The sequence below is a fragment of the Leopardus geoffroyi genome, chromosome C3 (assembly GCF_018350155.1).
Source record: "Leopardus geoffroyi isolate Oge1 chromosome C3, O.geoffroyi_Oge1_pat1.0, whole genome shotgun sequence".
NCBI lineage: Eukaryota > Metazoa > Chordata > Mammalia > Carnivora > Felidae > Leopardus > Leopardus geoffroyi.
In genome coordinates, this window is record NC_059338.1 from 12,716,856 (window position 1) to 12,736,304 (window position 19,449).

At 43.6% G+C, this 19,449-nt stretch overlaps 1 protein-coding gene and 1 long non-coding RNA gene across 2 annotated transcripts in view; one reads left to right on the top strand and one right to left on the bottom strand.

The window, feature by feature from the left end:
• Positions 1-1,857, top strand: part of LOC123586499 — a 53,500-nt gene extending 51,643 nt beyond the window's left edge. Inside the window, exon 4 of the long non-coding RNA XR_006706836.1 lies at positions 1,662-1,857. This is a non-coding gene — a long non-coding RNA (uncharacterized LOC123586499). The remainder of the gene's footprint in view (positions 1-1,661) is intronic.
• A 1,858-nt stretch (positions 1,858-3,715) lies between these two features.
• LOC123585961 overlaps positions 3,716-19,449 on the bottom strand; it is a 33,779-nt gene continuing 18,045 nt past the window's right edge. The window contains exons 5-8 of the mRNA XM_045454734.1: positions 18,694-18,818; positions 14,748-14,868; positions 6,982-7,732; positions 3,716-4,172 (exon numbers count right to left, since the gene is read on the bottom strand). Of these exons, the coding sequence (XP_045310690.1) occupies positions 3,973-4,172; positions 6,982-7,732; positions 14,748-14,868; positions 18,694-18,818 (1,197 nt within the window). The 3' untranslated portion in view covers positions 3,716-3,972. The remainder of the gene's footprint in view (positions 4,173-6,981; positions 7,733-14,747; positions 14,869-18,693; positions 18,819-19,449) is intronic.

A 19,449-nucleotide genomic window follows, 5' to 3' on the forward strand; every position in this document is an offset into this window, starting at 1 on the left:
ACAGGTATCAGACACTACTTAAATTGCTTCATCTTTATCAACTCACTTAATCCTAACAATAGGACTAGGAGATACATATTATAATTATCCCCTTTTTACAGATAAGGAAACTGGCTCAGGGAGTTTGGGTAATTTTTCTAAACTCACAGAGCTTAGTTAGTGCCAGAGCTTGGTCCCGGACCTAAGTTTGGTTGATTACAAAGCATTCATCTCACATTAAGTAAAAACCAAACCCATCTGCATTACCAAGGGCATTACTTGGAATTAATCTGTATTGTACATCTACCTTGTTGTCCCGTTCAATCTTTGTTGTCCTGAGATTCCTTAGAAATATATTATTAGCAAATTGAATGAGACAGGTGACTTTTTGGTTTGTATTTCCTATAATGGCAAAAGTTCCCTGGTAGATGTTTGTGGAAATATTTTGGATATTGATAAGCACCTTTCTGTCTTGCAGGTTAGGCAAAATCAAGCTGGTTGCTCAGTATGGCTGGAAATCTAATACAGGAGATAAGATCAGCTCCCTTTCTCTCTCTGTCTACTTCTCAGTGATGGCCATTCTTGAAAATTTTAGAGGTTGAGAAGCAGGGCCACTTTTTCTCATCTACCTTCTATGTTAATTTATTTTTGAGAGAGAGAGCACGCACAAACACATGAGAGGGGGATGGGCAGAGAGAGATAGAGACACAGAATCCGAAGCAGGCTCCAGGTTCTGAGCTGTCAGCACAGAGCCCGACTCGGGGCCTGAACCCACGAACGGTGAGATCATGATCTGAGCCGAAGTCAGACACTTAACCTACTGAGCCATGCGGGCGCCCCACATCTACATTCTTCTAGATCATCCACCTAAGTTGTCTGAATACAGATGTTTACCATGAAACTTAATTCCAACTGGAATTAAAAAGAAAATGTGGCCCAACATTTGTTTTTCCCTCCTGAACTGGATCTCGTGATGCAGGGGAATGCTCAGGTGAAGCCGGACACCAGGGAAATGTCTTTTCCCTTTCTGGAATTGTACCTTCTTGGACCCTCTGAAGTGCAAAAGAGAAATTGGAGCACAGATTTTATAAAGTGGGGTTATTGTTTGTATTGGACATATTTCAGGACTGCCTGTGACTTTAATATGAGTGCTTTGGTATCAAGTTCTATGTTCTAACTGGCATTAAAAAAAAAAAAATCATTCTTTCCCTGAAGGCTGAAACAGCCAAGATGTTATCTGTCCCTTGTGTTAATTACTGATAATGAGCATAAGACACACAATGGCAGAGACACTGACCAAACTCACAGATTGTCCTCAGATACAAAAGGGCTGGGTCTTCATTAGACTATAAAAGTAGATTGGATCCATTGACAAGCAGCAGCTAACAGGACGTTTCCAACTCATGTCCCTAAATAGCATAAGGTGGATCTGCAAAATGTTATTGCCAAGTGCCCCCCCGGATCCCCCGGAAAAGAAATGAAATAATTCTTCCCCATGTTCGGTCTTTGTAGCTATCCGAGGGCTGGGGAAAAAAATGCATTTATAGGCCTGGAAAAATAGGGGCGGATTATCCTTTTCATAAAACTGAGTTCTAAACATGAAATTATATTTCTTCCAGATTAACATTTTACTTTATCTTTGCTTGTTAGAAATGATTATTTTTTGTTTCTTTCTTTTTTAGGTTGGTTGAGAAAGCAGTTTGTCAAGCTGCCCCATTGGAGCTTAAATGGACTTATCTATTGAAAAATACTCAGTAAAAATTGAAAAGTGCTTCTCATTACATTCATCTGAGCCCCCCAAGATCACTGCATGTAACTGTCTAGTGTAAAATTATGGGCACGGTCACGTAACCACCTCTGGCCGCAGACTCAACTTTCCGCATCTTTTAGTGCCAAATACGTATGCTTACTTAGATTTTTGCTTGAATCACATTTTTTTTTTTCCTTTTTCTTTTTGGGTGATCCCAATTTGTGAGCTGCTTGGGAAACTTTTGTTGCAGGGGGTGGGAGTGTCTGAAAAAAGGCTGTGGATGGTGGTGAGGGGCAGGAAGGAAGGTGGCCAGGTCTTTACGCCTTTCACGGTGGAATGTCTAGAGACCTCAGCAGCAAACATCTTTGAATGTTTGGTGTGAATATGAATATATGGGTGTGTTACATTGATAAACGAGGATCATTTCAGCAATAAAAAATTACTTTTAGAGTCAGCTAGGGTCCTGTTGGGCTCTTATAAGCATGGCAACTCTTCCCAGAGACTAGAGCATTGATGATTGGTATTTTTTTTTCCCAATTTTTTTCTTGAAGCTTCTCATACCATACCTTTCTGAGGCATTGTAGCCTGAATTGGAACTCTGAATTAGGAAGCTTGATGATTCCTTGTATTAGCAGTGGTGACAATACTAATATATAAAATATTAACAATGATAAAACAATCACTCCCGTTTAGGACTTTATGGTTTACAAAGCATTTTCTTATCCATTATCTCATCTGTGATGACAGTTGGGTCACAATACTACTCCTCCAGAGAGGACTTCCAATACACTTCTTCTAGATCAAAGTCTTCCCCAGCCTCCGGGAGTGCTGGTGAATCTCCAGCATTCTCCAGCTGGAAAGCAAATCTCCAAGGGTAGTAACCTGGCCACCTGGGAGAACACAGATGGAAAAGGAAGGAATCAAAGTGAGAGCAATAGATTTGATGCCATAATGTGAAGGAGCTTTGTTTCTCCCCCATATATTTTTAAGCGAACCTTGGGACTTAGGGAGGTGGTTGGAAGATCACATGCTCTTTGAATGCTGTATTGTAGTTGAAATATAAAGCTGCTCCATAAAAAGTTTGTATTGTGAAATGTCAAGTTTTTGGCACATATCATATTTGTCAAATGAGGTTATGTGAGCTGAGCTTTCCAGCATGGCCTCCCCTTGTCTAGCATTGGAAGAAAAGTTTCATAGGGGAAAGCCCAAGCCATCTGAAGCCAGATTGTACTCAGTTTCAATGTCATGAAAAACTACCTCAAAAAGAAACATCTGTAAAAGAGAAATTACTGAATTCTAGAAAACATACTTGGATATATGGCAACTTCTCATGTTTTTGGACTATCAGGAAGAGGGAGAGTGAACAATCATAATTTGATGTAAATTAAGGTAGAGAAAGGTAGAACCTTTGTTTGTCTTACAGATGGAGCATCAGTTGATTAATTACATTCTTCTTTCTGACTTCCATCCCACCCCCAAGTCATTCAATTGTTTGTTGAATAAATCCCCTAGTCAGAGTTTTAATGGTAAGTTTGAAACAGGGTGCTGTCGAAAAAAACCACCAGAGGCCGAATAGAAGTGAGGCAAGGTTTTATTCACGGTCGGGCCAAACCTGATCTCCTGATCTTAAGGAGAAAAGTGCAGAGAATGGCCCCAAACAAAGGTAGCAGTGAGCTTCTATGGATTTTAGCAAGTCAGAATATGTCATTATTTAATTAACCAATTACAATTTCCAGCATTTCATGGTAGCCAATTATATTGTGACCCACAGACGTTAGTTTCAGTGGGCACCTGTCAATTTAAAGTTCTTTGTCCTAAGAGGGCTTAAAATGACCAATCATAGTTAGACACCTAAGATACTGCGGGGCAGTGAGTTCATGACTTTTTACGTGTTGGTCTTGCCTAGGCCAGATCTTGGGAGAAGGGGTGGGGGAGCGTTTTGCAACCCAAGTTAAATCTATTTAGCAAGCAGGTGAAGTTACAGAAGCGAGATAGGGCGGTTAGTAATTTCCGCTAAGCCTAATAGGGAACTACATAAGCTTTTGTCTCAATTTTTCATGAAAGGTGAGTTTAAGCCGAACTTATATACGATAAGTTTTCTGATATCTTTAAGTTGACCTATTACATTCCCCACTCCTGTTTGGTAGTTATTCAAACCTTTGAATAACCTCATTCTGGCATTTGGGCTAGTGGGACGTATTGGCTATGCAATACCATAAGCTTTATAGATCCTATTTTTCAATTTATAGTAGTTTTATCAAACAGGGTCCTATAGTTATAGCTAGAAAGAGAAAGATAAGGGGTCCCGCAAGGGCACTTAGGAGAGTTGTTAGCCAAGGGGACCAGGAAAATATAGACTCATACCAATTTTGATTAATTTGTCTTTGTCTTTCTCTTTCCTCTAGTCGTTGTGTGATCTGACTCAAGCTCTGCTTGATGATTCCTGAATTACTGACATAAAAACAGCACTGTTGCCCAAGGGCCATACAAAGCCCTCCTTGTTGTAAAAATAACAGGTCCGATTCTGAAGTACCGCCTCAGCTCAAGAGTTTGCAGATTCAGACAGTTTATCGATATTCCTTTCTAATTCTGATATATCCTGATCAATGTGTTTGCTTAGTAATTTGAAGTTCTGATCCCCTGTGATGAAAGTGGCAGTACTTACGCCAAAGGATCCTGTGACCCCCAGTCCTACAGAGAGGGGCACTAAGATAGTAGAAACGGGTTCCTTCGTAAATCGAGACTGGGGAATGAAACCTAGGTGTTCTCCTCCTCCTTCACCTGGAAAGTAGAAGACCTGGGGTAGGAGGTGGACTAGAATGCAGAAATCAGACCTCTTGATTATAAGGTGGAGGTTTAAACAAGGGGTTAAACCCAAGGAGCAAGTGAACCAAGTCCCAGAGGGTGGTACAAGGAAGTAAAGGGTATCCCTCACATGAGTATTATTTGGCAAGTAGATGGTGCTGTTACAATAAGTCAAATACCTGGACTGTTTTATCTGGTAATTTCCAGCATAGAAACAAGTCCCCGTTCCTTCTAGATCTCCTAAGGTGAGACTTGGGTGCTGCCCCCAGGTTCAATGACCATCTGGCCATGGCTCAAATTCCTGACTTGGTCTTCTCTCATTCCCAAAGGGACTGGAGCACCTATTCCTATGTAGTAGGGGGGCCTAGGATCCAAACATAGTCAACAATCCTGAGTGATGTTAGGGTTGCTGGCATTTAAAAACTTAAAGGTATAGTACAAGGCTTTAAAAGTATTGGTCTCTCTTACTTCAGGTTTGTTCCTAGTGGGGGAAGGAGTCAACATAAGGGCAGTAGTGGTGGGCGAAAGGACCATAGACTTAGCTGATGACCAGGCTAGAGGCCTGGGGGCAGTTTTCCAGGGTCAGGGAGAGGGTTAATTACAGGATTGGGCACAATGGGCGTTCTAGGGGTGGCTCTAACTTTAAACCTCTGAATGGTGAACTCAGTGCCAGGATCAAGACCAGAAACATATAATCTCAATCCCCATGTTCTCCCCGTATTCCATCGGGGATCTAAACCATTTTTAATGATGATAGTGACTAGGTGTTGACTCTTGGTTATAGACACTGCTCTTATAGACTGTATAAACTGATCCTTTTCAGTAACCCAGTCAGCTATGGTTTCACAACCCATGAGGCACAGTGAAACTGGCCTTGTCCTTGACAGTTGGGGGGGCCCGTCAGAGGGACAAGCATAAAACTGTACTCCTTTGAAGCTTAGGCAGTCTGGGTTTCTCTGGTAAGGTGACACTCCGGTAGCACTTTGATACCGTGGTGGTTGTTTCCACTCAATGGGGGAACAGAAGACACAGATTAAAGGTCAAGGTGGGGGAAGCATAAGAAGTAGAATTTGCTAAAACCTGTCCCGTAGTGGTTTTGCTAACTATCCAACGGTATTGGACAGAGGCGTGGTCAGAAAATGTTCCTCCAACCAAGGAAATTATTAAGAACAAAATTACCCAGCAGATTCTTTTACCAGCTGGACCTCCAAAGGATTTTCGGTCCATTTGACAGTCCATTGTAGAGGAATGTGGTCGGGGTGTGCTGCTTTAATTTGAGAGCGATGGATCCAGTGGCTCCGGCCGGCAACTTTCACAGCGGATGGAGTGGACAGGATGATCGGATAGGGCCCAACCCAGCGTGCCTCTAAATTTGGGGAGGTGTGACGTTGCACCCAGATCCAATCTCCAGGTCCGAGTCCTTGGTCTGATGGTTCGACTGCAGAGGGCGGTTCTTTCCGGATTTCTTTTACTAGGTTATGGATGGCTGGAAGTGTCCTTTGTAGAGCCTACAAGGACTTAAGTAGATGTTGGTTTGAGATTTCCACCCATTGTTCATCTCCCAATTTCGGAAGCAAGGGAGGCGGTCTCCCAAATAAGATTTCAAAGGGGGTAATGCCTTTTACGTAAGGTGTATGGGGGGGGGGGCAAAAGGAAGGAGCCCTACCCAGTTTTTGCCAGTTTCTGGAATTAATTTAGTCAAGGTTTCTTTTAGAGGTTTCTTTCTACCTGCCCTGAACTTTGGGGTGGTGGGCACAATGTAATTTCCAATTTATTTGTAAGCTTTTGGCCAATATTTTAGATATCTGGGCTATGAAAGCCGGGCCATTATCTGACCCCAGACCAATAGGGATGCCAAATCGGGGAACCAATTCATTGAGTAATTTCTTAGCCACTATCTGAGCGGACTCTGTTCTAGTGGGGAAAGCCTCTACCCATCCAGAGAAGGTGTCCACTAGTACAAGGAGATAATGATAGCCATAGAGTTTTTCCCAATGTTTCCCGGGGTCCTTTCTGGCGGGGTTGAGGCCTTCCCCGTCCTTTGCTGTTGCCTGGGGGTTTTCCCCAGGCTGCTACGAGGACTTTCCTTATTTCCTTCCCTTGCATAATGGCAGGGCTGTCCCTGCTCTGAAAAACTCGCTGGGCTATTTCTACCAACTCTGAAATTACCTTTCCTTTGAATCCTTCTCATTTTTGGAGCTTTTTACGGATGTCGGGGGCTGACTGAGAAACGAAAGCCATAGTGATGGTTTTTCGGTTCTCTATTGCCTTGGGGTCAATAGGAGAATATAAACGGTAAGCCTGGTAAAGCCTTTCTAGGAAGGCTGCAAGCGACTCATTCGGTCCTTGGACCGTGTCATGAATCTTTGTCAGATGGGTGGGCTTTCGTGCCGCTGCGCGAAGCCCTTGTAACAGAATCTGGCGACACTGCAGTAGACGCTCCCTACCGTTATCCGTGTTAGGGTCCCCCTGGGGCAGCGCGGAAGGGAAAACGTGCTCAATTCTGTGAAGGTCTGTGGTAGGCATCCCATCTGGGCCGAGGACTGCTCTCGTGGCTTCCCGGAGCACTCGGGCCCTTTCCTCGGAAGTCAGTAAGACCTCCAAGAGTTGGTGACAGTCTTCCCAAGTAGGTAAGTGGGTGGTGAAAATGGAGCTCAATAAGTCAATTAGGCCCTGGGGGTTTTCAGAGAAAGGCGGGTTCTGAGTTTTCCAGTTGTAGAGGTCCGTGGTGGAGAAAGGAGTGTAGACAAGCGTCGGGTGTGTTGGCTGCCCGTCTGGACCGGGAGCCGGAGCCGTTTGCCTGAGAAGAAGGATGGGAACTGGGGCATCGGAGGACTGGTGTTCTCCTCTATAGAGGGCTCCTGATCTGGTGTGTGGGGGACTAGTCAAAGGGTCTCCTGCGGCTTCTGGTTCCTGGGGAGCTAGTGGAGTCTGAGGAGAAGGAAGTGGTCTCTGAGGATCGGATAACAAGTCCCTCCCTTCGAGTATCTCCTGAAGCACTGGGTAAAGCCTCTTTGAAGGCTGAGTGACGGGAAGCAAGCGTTTGGAGTTTGGAGGAGAACAGGAAGGGGAGTGGGAAAGGGAGATGCCAGATGACAGCTTTTGACCCTGTTTCTGGCACTCTCTCAACCAAGAAGGTGGGTCTTCTAGCAGGTCGACCCAAGTCACAGCATATGGCTCCTGGTCAGGATGAACATCCTGCAGACGGCATAAGCAAGGTTAAGATTCTAGGAGCCCTCTGGGGACCAGTCAACCCCAGAGAACGTTGGCCAGTCCAGTGGGCAATATGTCCGCAGCCAGGAAGGCTTTAGGTTAAAGCCATAGTTCCTTCCTCTTTTTCTGAAACCAGAGAAGTTATTTAGCATGCCTTTAAGGGAGGAAGCAAGGCTCGGACGAAGACTGACCCATGACGGAGGTTAAACAGTGGGTCACACCAGAGATAATGATAGATTAACAGGAAACATTTAACAGGGCACACAGAGCACTGAACATAGAACAAATGGTTGGGGTGATCAAGCCCAACCCAGATGGTCCAAAGACCCAGACGGTGCTGGGGACATCTCCACCAGACACCAGTTAGGGGGAAGTTAAGCTGCATCCAGCCTTCCCTCCTAGAATCAGATCTGGCCAGTAACAGAAAACAGAAAACAGAAAACAGAAAACAGAAAACAGAAAATAGGCACCGCCTCATGTACCTTACTTAAGCCAGGTCTGAGAACGGAAGGCCGGGGCGAGGAACGTCTCTTGGGAGCTGTCCCCTAGCTGTTCCGCTTCAGCCTCCAAATTTCGGGTGGTCATAGACTTTCGGTGGAACCTCCAAATGAAACAGGGTGCTGTCAAAAAAACCCACCAGACACCGAATAGAAGCAAGGCAAGATTTTATTCACGGTTGGGCCAAACCTGATCTCCTGATCTTAAGGAGAAAAGTGCAGAGAACGGCCCCGAACAAAGGTAGCAGTGAGCTTCTCTGGATTTTAGCAAGTCAGAATACGTCATTATTTAATTAACCAATTACGATTTCCAGCATTTCATGGTAGCCAATTATATTGTGACCCACAGACATTAGTTTCGGCGGGCACCTATCAATTTAAAGTTCTTTGTCCTAAGAGGGTTTAAAATGACCAATCATAGTTAGACACCCAAGATACCGTGGGGCAGTGAGTTCATGACTTTTTACGTGTTGGTCTTGCCTAGGCCAGATCTTGGGAGAAGGGGTGGGGAGCGTTTTGCAACCTAAGTTATCTATTTAGCAAGCAGGCGAAGTTACAGAAGCGAGATAGGGCGGTTAGTAATTTCCGCTAAGCCTAATAGGGAACTACATAAGCCTTTGTCTCAATTATTCATGAAAGGTGAGTTTAAGCCAAACTTATGTACGATAAGCTTTCTGATATCTTATAAGTTGACCTATTACAAGTTAGAGAATGGAATAATTGATGTAGAATCCCAAACTGAAAAGAAAATCAGGTAGTGATTTTGGAGAAAAGCACATGCTGGCTGGCTTGAGTTGAGTGTGACCAAAATAGGGTTATAGTAAAGTGAGAAAAATCACAAACAGACTTCTGTAAGAGATCACAGCCTATGTTTCTTCACTTGCTAGGCAGAAAATAAACTCCTGGTTATTCTGGGTTGCATGATTCCCACAGTCGCATGGAGTCGAGATGCTCTCCCTGTGTTTTTCTGCTGGGTCACCTCCACCTACCTCCATTGGCCACAAAGATCTGGGAACCATGTAAAAGCATGAGCTGCAATGGAGATCGCTCTTTAACTGCAGTAACTCACTGTTGTTCACCATTTCCTCAAATCTCTCTTACCTTGGGTCTGACCTAGGTCTTACCCTAGCTACTCTTCCTCCTGTATTCATCCTCACTCTTTGGACTTTCATTGATGGCTGCAGGGCTTCCTCTCAGCTGTCTTTCCCATAACACCCCCGGGCTGCCCTTCTCTGCGCTCTTATTTTGCCCAGCTGAGGCCATCCTCTCTAATGGGAATTTGAACTCTGCGATTCCAAATCCAAGATTTCTGTTACTGCATTTCCCTCCTTTTACTCTCATGGAGAAGAAAGGAAAAAAAAAAAAAAAAAAAAAAAAAAAAAGAAGGCAACTGTCAGTTCCTAGAGGAGAGGCAAAGAAGAAAGTTATAAAAAAAAAATAACATCTTTCTGGTTACAGTTGTTCAGTCTGTTTGTGTATTGCTTGAATAATAATAAACAAAGATTAGGTGATTAGCCATGATGATAGGAGCATATCGTGTTTTGAGGGCACTTAGTAAAGAATGAAGTTGGGCACAATCTAACAGACAGAAGAGATAACATATTGGGTCAAAAATAGGCATGGGGACAGATAAATACAAAAACCACAACAATGAACACTGAGATAGGTGGATTCAGGGTAGTGCTGGTGGACTGGAGTGAGATCAATAATAATGAAGCGATGCTCCCCAGCAGAAGACCAACTTGAGATATGTTTTAAAAGGACCGGTGTGATCTGGCGAATATAAGGTCTCGTGCACCATCTAAAAATCGATTCCACCTTCTCAGTGCTTTTTACGGGGTGTTCGCACTAAAAGTGGTATGGTATATCTATTTTCAAGCCAAATTCAATTTGAAAGCAGGAATAATTGAAAACATCATTTTGAATGACGTGGTTCTAAAAGCTGAATTTAAAAAAGTGTTGACAATCCTGGCGAGCTCTGGCCACTCTTACCTCCTTTACTGCAAGAGTCACTTCTGGAGACTAAAATTTCTTTTGTTATATGAGATACTTTATGATTCTCCTTTTTAAAGTGCACATATGTGCTGAGCTAAGCATGGTTACCTTAAATTCCTCAGCCAAGAATCCAGCCAGTCAACAAATGCCAGATTCTGCCTTCCAAATGCTTGATGGGACACACCCATCAAGAAATTGTCCCATGATATACTTATTGAGCATCTATATGCACAACCATTCCAGGCATTAGGGGACACATAATCACTACTGCCTTGTCCTAATCACAGGAAGGACTTTTGCTGCCTCAGCCACTCTTTTATTAGTGAGAAAATATTCCTGGGTAATGTTTGGCCTCAGTGGATCTAGGACATAAATTACATGGCTGTATTAATAATATCTTTCTCCAACTTTCTGGCAAGCTTTGGGAAATTCTTGAAGCCCTTACCTAAATTGTCTGCCTTCTAGAAGGATGAGAGCTGGTGTACTCATGAATCTTGCCATTATCCAGTTTCTCATGCTAGAAACCTTGGCTTCAATCACGGTATCTTTCTCAGCTAGATTCACGCTGGCCTACTGGGTCCTACAAGTACTACTTTCTTTCTGGCTCTTAATTCATCCCCTCCGTTAATCTGCACTGATGTTGTCTTTATCTTTTCTTACCTAGATTTCTCAAATTACCTTCAAGGTGGATTCTTTCTTTTTTCTAATCCATTACCTACACTGCTGCCCAAGTTTGAAATGCCAGTCTGTTTCAAAGCACCAAACTCCCTATCATCTTTAGAATAAATATCAAACTCTTGAGCAAAGCACGTATGATCTTTCACGGTCTGGTCTTTCTCTAATTCTAAACTCTATATTTTGTCATGTAGCTTCATGTTCTCTTTTATAATTTTTTAACATTTATTTATTTTTGAGAGACAGAGCATGAGTGGGGGAGGAGCAGAGAGAGAGGGAGACACAGAATCCAAAGTAGTCTCCAGGCTCTAAGCTCACAGTACAGAGCCTGATGCGGGGTTTGAACCCATGAACCATGAGATCATGACCTGAGCTGAAGTTGGATGCTTAACTGACTGAGCCACCCAGGAGTCCCCCATGTTTCCTTTTATAAAGCCAGCTGCCACTAATGTGCTTGTCCCTAAAAGGATCGTGTTTTTAGCCTCTATCTGTAACACAACCGTTTCCCATAAAATGCCTCTTCCCCAATATCCTGCCAAACTCACCTGTTTAATTACCCCTAATTGTCCTTTACTAATCAACTCAAGGCTGCCTTTCTCTGAGACACCTTCCTGTATATCCCCATGACAGTCAGGGGCTCCTCCTCTCTGGGCTCCTCTGTGCTCACCCAATATAACATTTACGACCCAATATAACAATATATGACCCAATATAACATTTTCACCCTCTTTGTAACCGTTCATCTCTTATTTGTGTCTTCCTATGTACTTTAACTGCCTTCAAAAAGAGATGCTGAGCCTTGTTTGCCTCCTTACCCACAGTGCCTACCTAGTACTTGGCACAGTAACATAAATATATACAACATGGATAAGTAGATGGTTTGCAGCGTGAGCTCTGGCAGTTTCCACCAAAGAGGGAATTTCCCCATGTTTACACCTTCTGCTGGATGAACCCAAACCTCCTTTGGCATTTGCTTTGGAGCTAAGTCACAGGAGTAGGGACTCTCATCTCCCGCCCTGTCTTGAAAGGCTGGAGTCAGAGATTATGGTTCTGCCTTTAGCCCATCATGACCTCTGCATTTTCATTTACCTCACAGATTTTCACTGAGTATTACCAATTACTTGATTAGTACTTTATGGTGTCAAAAATAATGTCTTTTGCAGATAACATCTCTCTTAATCTTTGCTTTAAACATGAGAACAATGGAACAGATATGTCAATAATTCACTTTTTTAGAAATGACAAAGTGGGGGGCCTGGAAGAATTCTTTAACCTGCTTGAGGTCACACAGTTGATAAATGAGGACATAATGCCACTCCACTGGGGCTATGTATTAGTTTTCTGTTGCTTTGTAACAAATTGTCATAAACTGAACAGTTTAAAATGACGTACTTATCGTCTCTCTGTGTCCAGGGTCAGGAGTCCATGTAGGTTTAACTAAGTCATCTGCTCTGGGTCTCACAGGGCTGAAATCAAGGTGGTGGTTGGGATGTGTTCTCTCTGGACCTCAGAGTTCTTTTCCAAGTTCATTCATCCAAGCTCATCCAAGCTCATTCATGCTGTCGGCAGCATTTATTTCCTTGTGGCTGTAGGAAATGACGTCTCGTTGTCTTGTTTGGTGTTGGCCAGGCGTTGTTAGAGACTGAAAGCCTCTCTTAGGTCCTAGCCACGGTCTTCTCTCCACATGGCAATGTACTTCTTCAATATACTTTTTCTTCTTCAACGTACTTCTGCCAGGAGGAAAGTGTCTCTCTAATCTCACAATGGGAATTTAGAGAAAGTCATCTGATGAAGGGCATGATTAACCCATCATATTCACGTGTCCTGTCCATCATCAAGGCAAAAGAATTATATGAGACATATACACTGGGGGGGGGTGGGGGGCAGGAACTTTGGCAACCATCTTAGAGCTCTGCCTGCCATATGCCCCATTTCATCACTACATTAAAATGCTGAGACTCCCAGGAACTGCCAGTATCCTAGTTGTAGGATATGCCACTAAAAAGTTACCACATGCTCTGTGGTTTCCATTGGATCATTTGTGTCAAAATCATGATTTTGTGTGTGGTGGGCAGTTTTTTTTTATTCTGGGTGAAGTGGAATTCATGACCTGTGAGTCAAGGTAGCCAGAGACCATTTTAACTCGTCTATGTCTAAGGACATCACAACTGGATGTCCCAGACAGTTCCTAAAAATGAATGTCCAGGAACGATCGCGCTTTGGTACCTTATCTTTTCCGCTTCCTCTGTGCAGACTTTAGTTGAACAAACACAGGGGGTCACTGCCAGGCTTGTCCCTGGAACAGAGACCTCTGCTGGGTGGTTAGTTAGCTACGTTGATCCCAAATTGGATCTTGCCATCGAATGAGTGTGAGTTGAGTCCTGAGTCCTGTCAGAGTCTCAGCTTTCCAGTTCATCGATCTTGTGTTCCGGCTGGGAGCTAGCCTCTGGGCCATTGACCCATTAGCCTCTGGGCATTTGTGCCTTTGCTTTTGCGGGGTAATATGTTTCTCTTGCTTCCTTTACAGAAGTCATTTTTTAAGAGTCTCTCTCAGTGTATGTTGCAGGTTTTGTTATGGCGGTGAAGGGACAGAGCGGTAACATGAGATCTCTGGGGGTGCTCACCTCCGTCTGGGCCTATACACCTACGAACGTAGAACAGAGTAAGAGTTTCTTCCCTTTCTGGAGTTCAGCTAACATGGCTCTGCGTACGAAAAGCCAGAGTGGCTGTTGTTTAATCTCTTTCATTAGGAAACTCACCAAATGTTTGGCCCTAAGTTCTCTACTCCCTCGAGCCAGCTGGAAAATCCCAAGGAGTCGCAAGGCAACCCTAACCCACTAAATCAGTCACACACACAGATCTGTGTACCAAGTCTCTCTTGACCCAGTTCTTTCTACTTGCCCCTTTCATTCTACCTTCATCAGGTTTTATTCACTTTCTCAGAAAAATGGAGCCTTTTGAGGACTCGCTTTCATTGTGACTTCCTTCTACACGTATACACCACGCCAAGATGCCAACGTGCTGCAGGCATGAGCAGTCACTCTGCACAGCACCGCAGGCCAGGTGGTGTGGCACAGACCACGCATTAGGGCTCTGCAAACCCCGGATTGGGACCCTTCTGACCTAGTGTGGATTATCTACCTAGGTGATATCTATTAAGAAGTCGCTTACTGAGAAAAGCAATACTGACTGCAAGTAAGACAAACAGCTAGCATTTATTAATTACTAAGTGTGCTTGGAGATCTGTCCAGTGGTTTTCATGCCTCACTTCATTCAAACCTCATACCCTCTAAGAAGTAGGGGCTATTATTTCCTCAATTTTATGTTAAAAGTTGCTGCTTATGTTACCTAAGGGGACACACTTTTCAAGTCTGCTCGTGCATCTGAAAAGTTAAATAAATTTTGGGTGTGATATTTATAAAATATTCTTTGTGTTCATTATAGAAGGTCTTTGAAGGGTTTACTGGCTACAGCACACACTGTGAGTTGCAGAATCACCCCGTAGTTGGTCAGAATAGCCTGCTAATGGGTCCATTTTTTTTTTAACGTTTATTCAGTTTTGAGAGACAGAGAGAGATAGAGCATGAGCAGGGGAGGGGCAGAGAAAGAGAGGGAGATACAGAATCTGAAGCAGGCTCCAGGCTCTGAGCTGTCAGCACAGAGCGTGACGCGGAGCTCGAACTCACGAACTGCGAGATCATGACCTGAGCTGAAGTCGGACGCTCAACCTACTGAGCCACCCAGGCACCCCAAATGGGTCCATTTTTAACCCCTATGTCCGTCAGCTTCTGTGATCCTTTCCAAGCCCACATCACATTCTGTTCTCAACCTACCATCAGAGGGGCTTCTGTAGCTGCAGGTGTGGAGAGCTGTGGCGGATTCAGAGTGTCTGGTCCAGCCTTTTCCCGAGAATTCCTGATAGGAGCATCTGCATAGGTGGTCTTCTGACCTCCACTGAAATAGCAGAGTGTACTAGTCTATTTCGTCAGAAAGTTCTTTGTCTTAAGCCAAAGTTTAACCTTCCATATACCAGTCGTGATGTCTTTCTAATTCTTGGTCAGAATTTTTGCTCTTCTATCATTCAATATTTTAAGGAGGGATAGCATTCCACCTCCCCCCCCCCACTATGGGTGCCCCCCCCCCCCATCCAGTTCCAAATGCCTAAATCCATCCTTACACTCAGAAAACAGCTCAAAACTCAAATTCCTCTCATGGCTTGTCAGTGACAACAATGTGCATGTGAGGGAGAGGCACTTCACATCACATGGGCCCCCTTAAAATTTTTTTTAGAATGAAAGATTTTTTTTTTTTGGCTATTTCATTTGGCCTTTTACAATACGTTAGTGGGGTTCGTCATTAAGCCAAGGGTGGAAACAGAGGGTGGAGTGTGGGGATGAAGGCCTCAGAGGGTGGGGGTGTGGGTGGGGAATGTTAGCGCCCAGGAGGTGAAGTGTTTGAACCAAGGGGCTTATGTATCTGTCACGTGTCATGGAAGAAGCCTCCTGACTCCAAAAATGCTAACAAAAACAAATGGCTGTTTCCCAGTTGAGGTGACAGCAGCAGGATCGCCTGGACAAATGAATCCACTGGGAAATGCCACCAGCCCCACAGCTCCTCGCTTTCACAGGGTGGGATTGCACGGCTGGACTTGTGTTGTGCAATGATTTGGTGGATTCAGGGAGAAGAAAATTGGTAAATTCCATCAGGACTTTCCCAAAGGTCACATTAAGGCATCTGTAACGGCCAGGGGTGCCAGACCGCCATTTACACTGCATTCGCGTTCAGTGTGTAAACATTGGGCTGCAACATACGTTCCTTGTTATTTTCCGCCAGCCCGTCCTAACTGATGGAGAACTCATTGCACAAGCATACAGCAGAAGTGCAAGTGTGTGTGTGTGTGTGTGTGTGTGTGTGTGTGTGTGTTGGGGGCGTGGAATGGAGGGTGAAGAGGACGGGTGTACGCACAATGAGTGATTAGAAGGGCCCAGCCAAAATCAGGAAGGAAGCTGAGTGGAAATAAGAATGGGAGAGGACACAGATCTGGAATTTAGCTCCATTTCTCCTGCTGACCAGCTGGGAGATCCTTGAAAGTTCCTTTACTTCTCGGAGTCATAATTTCTTCATCTGTAGAATGTGGGGGTTGAACTCGCGAGTCTCCCAGGTTTTGCCAGCACCCACTCATTAGAGATAATAAGTCTTATTCTGAATCAGCCACAAGGTCTAGAAAGTTAAGGTAGTTCATACAACTCATCCCTCCCCCGCCAAGTTTAGGGCATGGATTAATAGAGCCTGAATCTAGGGAACTGTTAACTCCTTAGTATTGGCAGAAGCTTCTCATTTCTCACTTCCCTTAATTTTCTTTGTTATTCACTCCTCCTCATTTCTTGTTACTTTTTTTTTTTTTTAATTTTTTTTTTTCAACGTTTATTTATTTTTGGAACAGAGAGAGACAGAGCATGAACGGGGGAGGGGCAGAGAGAGAGGGAGACACAGAATCGGAAACAGGCTCCAGGCTCTGAGCCATCAGCCCAGAGCCCGACGCGGGGCTCGAACTCACGGACCGCAAGATTGTGACCTGGCTGAAGTCGGACGCTTAACCGACTGCGCCACCCAGGGGCCCCTTCTTGTTACTTTTAAGCTTCCTTTACACGTCCTGCTTTTGCTATCTTGAGTGTCTGAGATCACGGTGTCAACAAATATACTTAACACTCTTTACGTGGTCAAGGTTATCGGGATAAAATTCATTAGGAAATTCATACATCTCTCCATTTTGCCTTGACTGAGATTTCTGTGTCTCATTTCTAACCTAAGGTGCTTTCTCTTTTTGTAAGTATTTTTAGAGGCATACCTTAATGAGAAGCCATTCTGCTTTACCTTTTTGAATGTGAGATTATATTAGAAGAAAAAAAAAATAAAGCATATCCAAGAGTAGCAGGGCTTCCAAGAGTGAAATCACCATCCCGCCAAACAAAGCCAGTTGGGTGTGTTTGTGTTCATAGCTCTTGTGCCTATTAGTTTCCTCAGTTCATGTGCGGGTGAAAGGTACACAGGCTTTTTACTACAGTTATTTATATATATTTTAAAATCCATCAAAATTTCACTGAACTAATAAACCCAAGGCAGACATACCGTAGGATCTGTGAGGTAATGAATAGCCCTCCTTGAAAACTCCATCCTGTTTTTCAGGCAGCCCGGAGTGGTCAAAAGTTTTCTAGCTCTCATGTGTGAGAATCGTGCTCTAGATGGACCAAACCTTGCTTTGAGGATAGAACAGAGCAGCTCATTGGATGATTAATGTTCAGTCCTAGGAAGGAGAGAATTCCAGCCCAAATGCATCATTTCATTACTTGATGGACTGAAATTTTTAGAAAAGAAAGATCCTTTTGTCTGATCATTCAATTGCCTTGCGTATACCAGGGTACGAAGCCTCCAGAAACTCTTAGGAGTCGAATGAAGATACTAGAGATCCCAGAGTATTAGTAATTCTACTTACATAGACAAAGAATACGCGGCTCTTATCCATCTTTTAAGGACTAATATATTAGTATGAAAATCTTTAAGTGTAGTTAGAAGGAGACCTATAACATTTCCTAGGCATTTGGCGTCAAGAAGTTGAGGGGCTCACGAGGGTTAGCACCGCAGACCTCTGAAGGCGTATGCCGGTGAAGGCCAATAGCTATTCTGAAGACATTGGAAATTTTCCCAGAACAAGGAGAACCAGGGTAAAATAATGATTTCCCATGTAAGGCACCTTTATTCTAGTGGGCTCTGGATAAAAAAAAAAAAAAAATAAACAAATAAAAAAAAAATAAAAGGAAAAAGGAAAAAGGAAAAAGGAATGTAGGTAGGAAGGAAGGAAAGAAGGAAGGAAGGAAAGAAGGGAGGGAGGAAGGAAGGAAGGACTTTAATAATTGCAAAGGAGGTAACTCCTAGGTCATTTTATGCCTTTCTATTTTCCTGAGAACCAGGAAATGTTTTCTTTTCTTTTTCCATCTTCTTTATTTTTTCTTCAGAAATAGAATTCAGTGATTCCTCACTTACATATAACACCTGGTGCTCATCTTGACAAGTGCCCTCCTTAATGCCCCTCCCCCATTTAGCCCATCCCTCCACCCAACACTTCTCCAGCAACCTTCAGTTTGTCCTCTGTATTTAAGAATCTGTTATGTTTTTTCTCCCTCTCTGTTTTTATCTTATGTTTACTTCCCTTTCCCTATGTTTACCTGTTTTGTTTCTTAAATTCCACATATGATTGAAATCCTATCATATTTGTCTTTCTCTGACTGGCCTATTTTGCTTAGCATAATACACTTAGTTCCATCCGTGTTGTTGCAAATGGCAAGATTTCATTCTTTCTGATCGCCAAGTAATATTCCATTGTATCTATATACCACATCTTTATCCATTCGTCAGTTGATGGACATTTGGGCTCTTTCCATAATTCGGCTATTGTTGATAGCCCTACTATAAACATGGGGTGCATGTGCTCCTTCGAATCAGCATTTTTGTATCCCTTGGATAAATACCTAGAAGTGCAATTGCTGGGTCATAGGGTAGTTCTATTTTTAGTTTTTTGAGGAGCCTCCAGACCGTTTTCCAGAGTGGCTGCACCAGCTTGCATTCCCACCAGTAGCGCAAAAGGGTTCCCCTTTTTCCACATCCTCTCCAACATCTGTTGTTTCTTGAGTTGTTAACTGAAAAATGTCTATCCCCCTTGACCACCCCCTACCTGCCACCATTTTCCAGTAGCACACCTCCCACGGAAAATGATAAACAAACATTGGGGTTAAAGTAGCCTTTCCTCTTTCCAAGAGGGACAGAACCTCCGGGGAAGCAGCATGAAGCTCTTCTGAAGACCGTCTCTGCCTAAGACCTCGTTTGCCAACAACTTGAAACTCAACAACCTACATACAGAACAGACACCAGGAACAATTTTTCTTGAGGATAATAAATACTTGGAACAGTATTCCAGGCCCAACCATAGCAGCACAGAAGCAATTAGATGCTGCCCAAGAAAAAAAGAGCATATTGGAAAGGAATGGCCTCCATGGACCCCACTGACCTTCTCCTGTTCCCTGTGTTTCTTACATTCGTATGAATAATGAGTGAATTTGAGACCACTATCCACCAGGGCATTGATCTTTTTGCTTTTTATGTTCTTCATTTGCTACCTTCCATATGGTAGAGTAATTCTCCAAACATTTAGCCCTGGTATATTAACTGGCCATTCTGGGTGGGAAGGGAATGTTAGGCCTATAAAACAGCAAATAAAAGAGCCTTGCACTGTGCTTAAACACAACATACTCTTCCTGGACCGATAGAAGCAAATGGGATTATCTTGGTGCTGTCTACTTTAAAAGCGAAACTGACTTAATCACTGAAGCTGGGTGCAGGACTCTATAGATTACAGGACAGAGACCATGCTTGTTACCAGTTTGGTACGTAAACTGTTCTCCGTAACTTCTTACCCAGCAAAGAGTAGAACTGCTTAAATATTCCTTCTAAGAAAGCTGGGTGGAACCCACAGGCTTCTGT